Source organism: Olea europaea, unplaced genomic scaffold, assembly GCF_002742605.1.
Source record: "Olea europaea var. sylvestris unplaced genomic scaffold, O_europaea_v1 scaffold2425, whole genome shotgun sequence".
In the NCBI taxonomy this organism is placed as follows: domain Eukaryota; kingdom Viridiplantae; phylum Streptophyta; class Magnoliopsida; order Lamiales; family Oleaceae; genus Olea; species Olea europaea.
This window is the reverse complement of record NW_019242433.1, coordinates 80,523-82,161: the sequence shown is the minus strand read 5'-3', so window position 1 is coordinate 82,161 and position 1,639 is coordinate 80,523. Positions and strand designations below refer to the sequence as shown.

At 35.0% G+C, this 1,639-nt stretch overlaps 1 protein-coding gene across 1 annotated transcript; it reads right to left on the bottom strand.

The window, feature by feature from the left end:
• Window positions 1-343: 343 nt before the first annotated feature.
• On the bottom strand, window positions 344-1,002 carry LOC111382063 (flowering-promoting factor 1-like protein 2). The gene has a single exon (XM_023005927.1). The coding sequence runs from the start codon at window positions 901-903 to the stop codon at window positions 562-564; it is 342 nt and encodes a 113-aa protein (XP_022861695.1). The 5' UTR covers window positions 904-1,002; the 3' UTR covers window positions 344-561.
• Window positions 1,003-1,639: the final 637 nt, after the last annotated feature.

Sequence of the window (1,639 nt, the reverse complement as noted above, 5' to 3'; positions counted from 1 at the left end):
CAAGAATGTGTGCCATCGCAGAGCAAGATTATCTTTATAGTACCTTGACGTGATTTGATAGGATTATTGTTTTCATAACTGAGGTCAAGGGTTACCCTTATTAAAGTATACAGTATTAACTTGTACTAATTAAACAACATAATGAACAAAATTTCTTTTTATTCTTTAAAACGATCTAGTATTGTCAAATTCATGTACTAAGTATTCCACAAAGGTATATATGAATATTAAGTTGCATCTCTTGAAATTATGTGTGCGTGTGGGGAAAGAGAGAGAGAGAGAGCCTTCATGCATACTTCATATTTGTACATGGATCATTCATTTAAATTCATTCGATGGAACATAAGAGAAACTGAAACGAAGTTGTTTATAGTACACATACAAACTACCCAAGATTGAACGGTTGGCAGACAATCTGGAACATTCAATCCTCTACCTAATCTTTATCGAGCCATCCACTAGGTAATTATATTAGTCTATGCACATCACTTGCCATTTCAACCCCCACACACATATAAACATTATGTGTTACAATCGTTCAAGACCTAGAACTTACCAAATCTACATATCACGAACGTGGAAGATATTTGGATTCTTAACAACGATATCGTACATGTAAACTGAGTTGAATCTTGAAAAGTCTCTTGGTAGAGAAATGAGATCAATCGAAGAATGTTTGTGGAATTGGAGGAGCTGCGGATCTCCTCGATAATACCTCTCCCAACCCAAGCCAGTCAAAATTTGTTCGAGAGATTTATACGATGCCACTACCTCGTTTGTTGGCAAGTGTACCAAAACCTTTCTTCTTGAAGTACCGGCGCTATTATTGCCCTCTTCGTCGGCTCCTGGATTTTCAACTAAGCGTATCACCCCATTATTCTTGAATACCCAAACTCCGGACATTATTATTAATTTTTTTTTTATAAGGGAAAGAACTATGAAATTCTTTTTGCGCAAGTACTGAGGGAAACAATGAATAGGGTGGTGGATGGTGGAGGGAGTGAAGAGTTGGAGGGGTATATATAAGTGTATCGTGGGACATAAAAAAACAAGAGAAAAATATTCTTGAAGTGGGATGAAAAGACGGGCTTATTTTTAAAACTTTGTAATAGAATCTATTAGATGTTTAGTTATTTTAGTATGTGGGAGGCATGAGATTGCCTTGTACTATTGTTCTTCATTAGATAAAAACAATAATTCAAGAGGAGGAAAAAGACACAATCTAGCTGTGAAGCTTGAAAAAAAATGCCTCGAATATGAAAAACGAATGTGTCATGTCAGACGAAAATCAACGATAAAACTTGGATGTATGTCTCAATGGGAGGAGGAAGTGCTATAAAGAGGAAAGCGATTGCTGAATGCTACTCGGATTCACGCCTCAAGAATAAGTTTACTATTTAGAGAATAAAGATATATACACAAACAGTACTGCCCCATATTTATTTTTCTAGATTTTCTTTATTTTGAGCTAAAATCTTTTCCATTTCCTTTTCATTTCTTAAGTTTTCGTGTGATTTAGATATATCCCTTGATTTCCTTTAATTCCCTTTTCTGGTTTTCTTTCTCTTTTTTCCTGCTTGAAGTTGTTCATTTGCTGAATAAAAATCATTTCAAAGATGTGAGACTGTGATTTCTGTCT

Excerpts from the sequence above, each read along its gene's own strand:
- LOC111382063 (XM_023005927.1), bottom strand. The coding sequence starts at position 903 with ATGTCCGGAGTTTGGGTATTCAAGAATAATGGGGTGATACGCTTAGTT.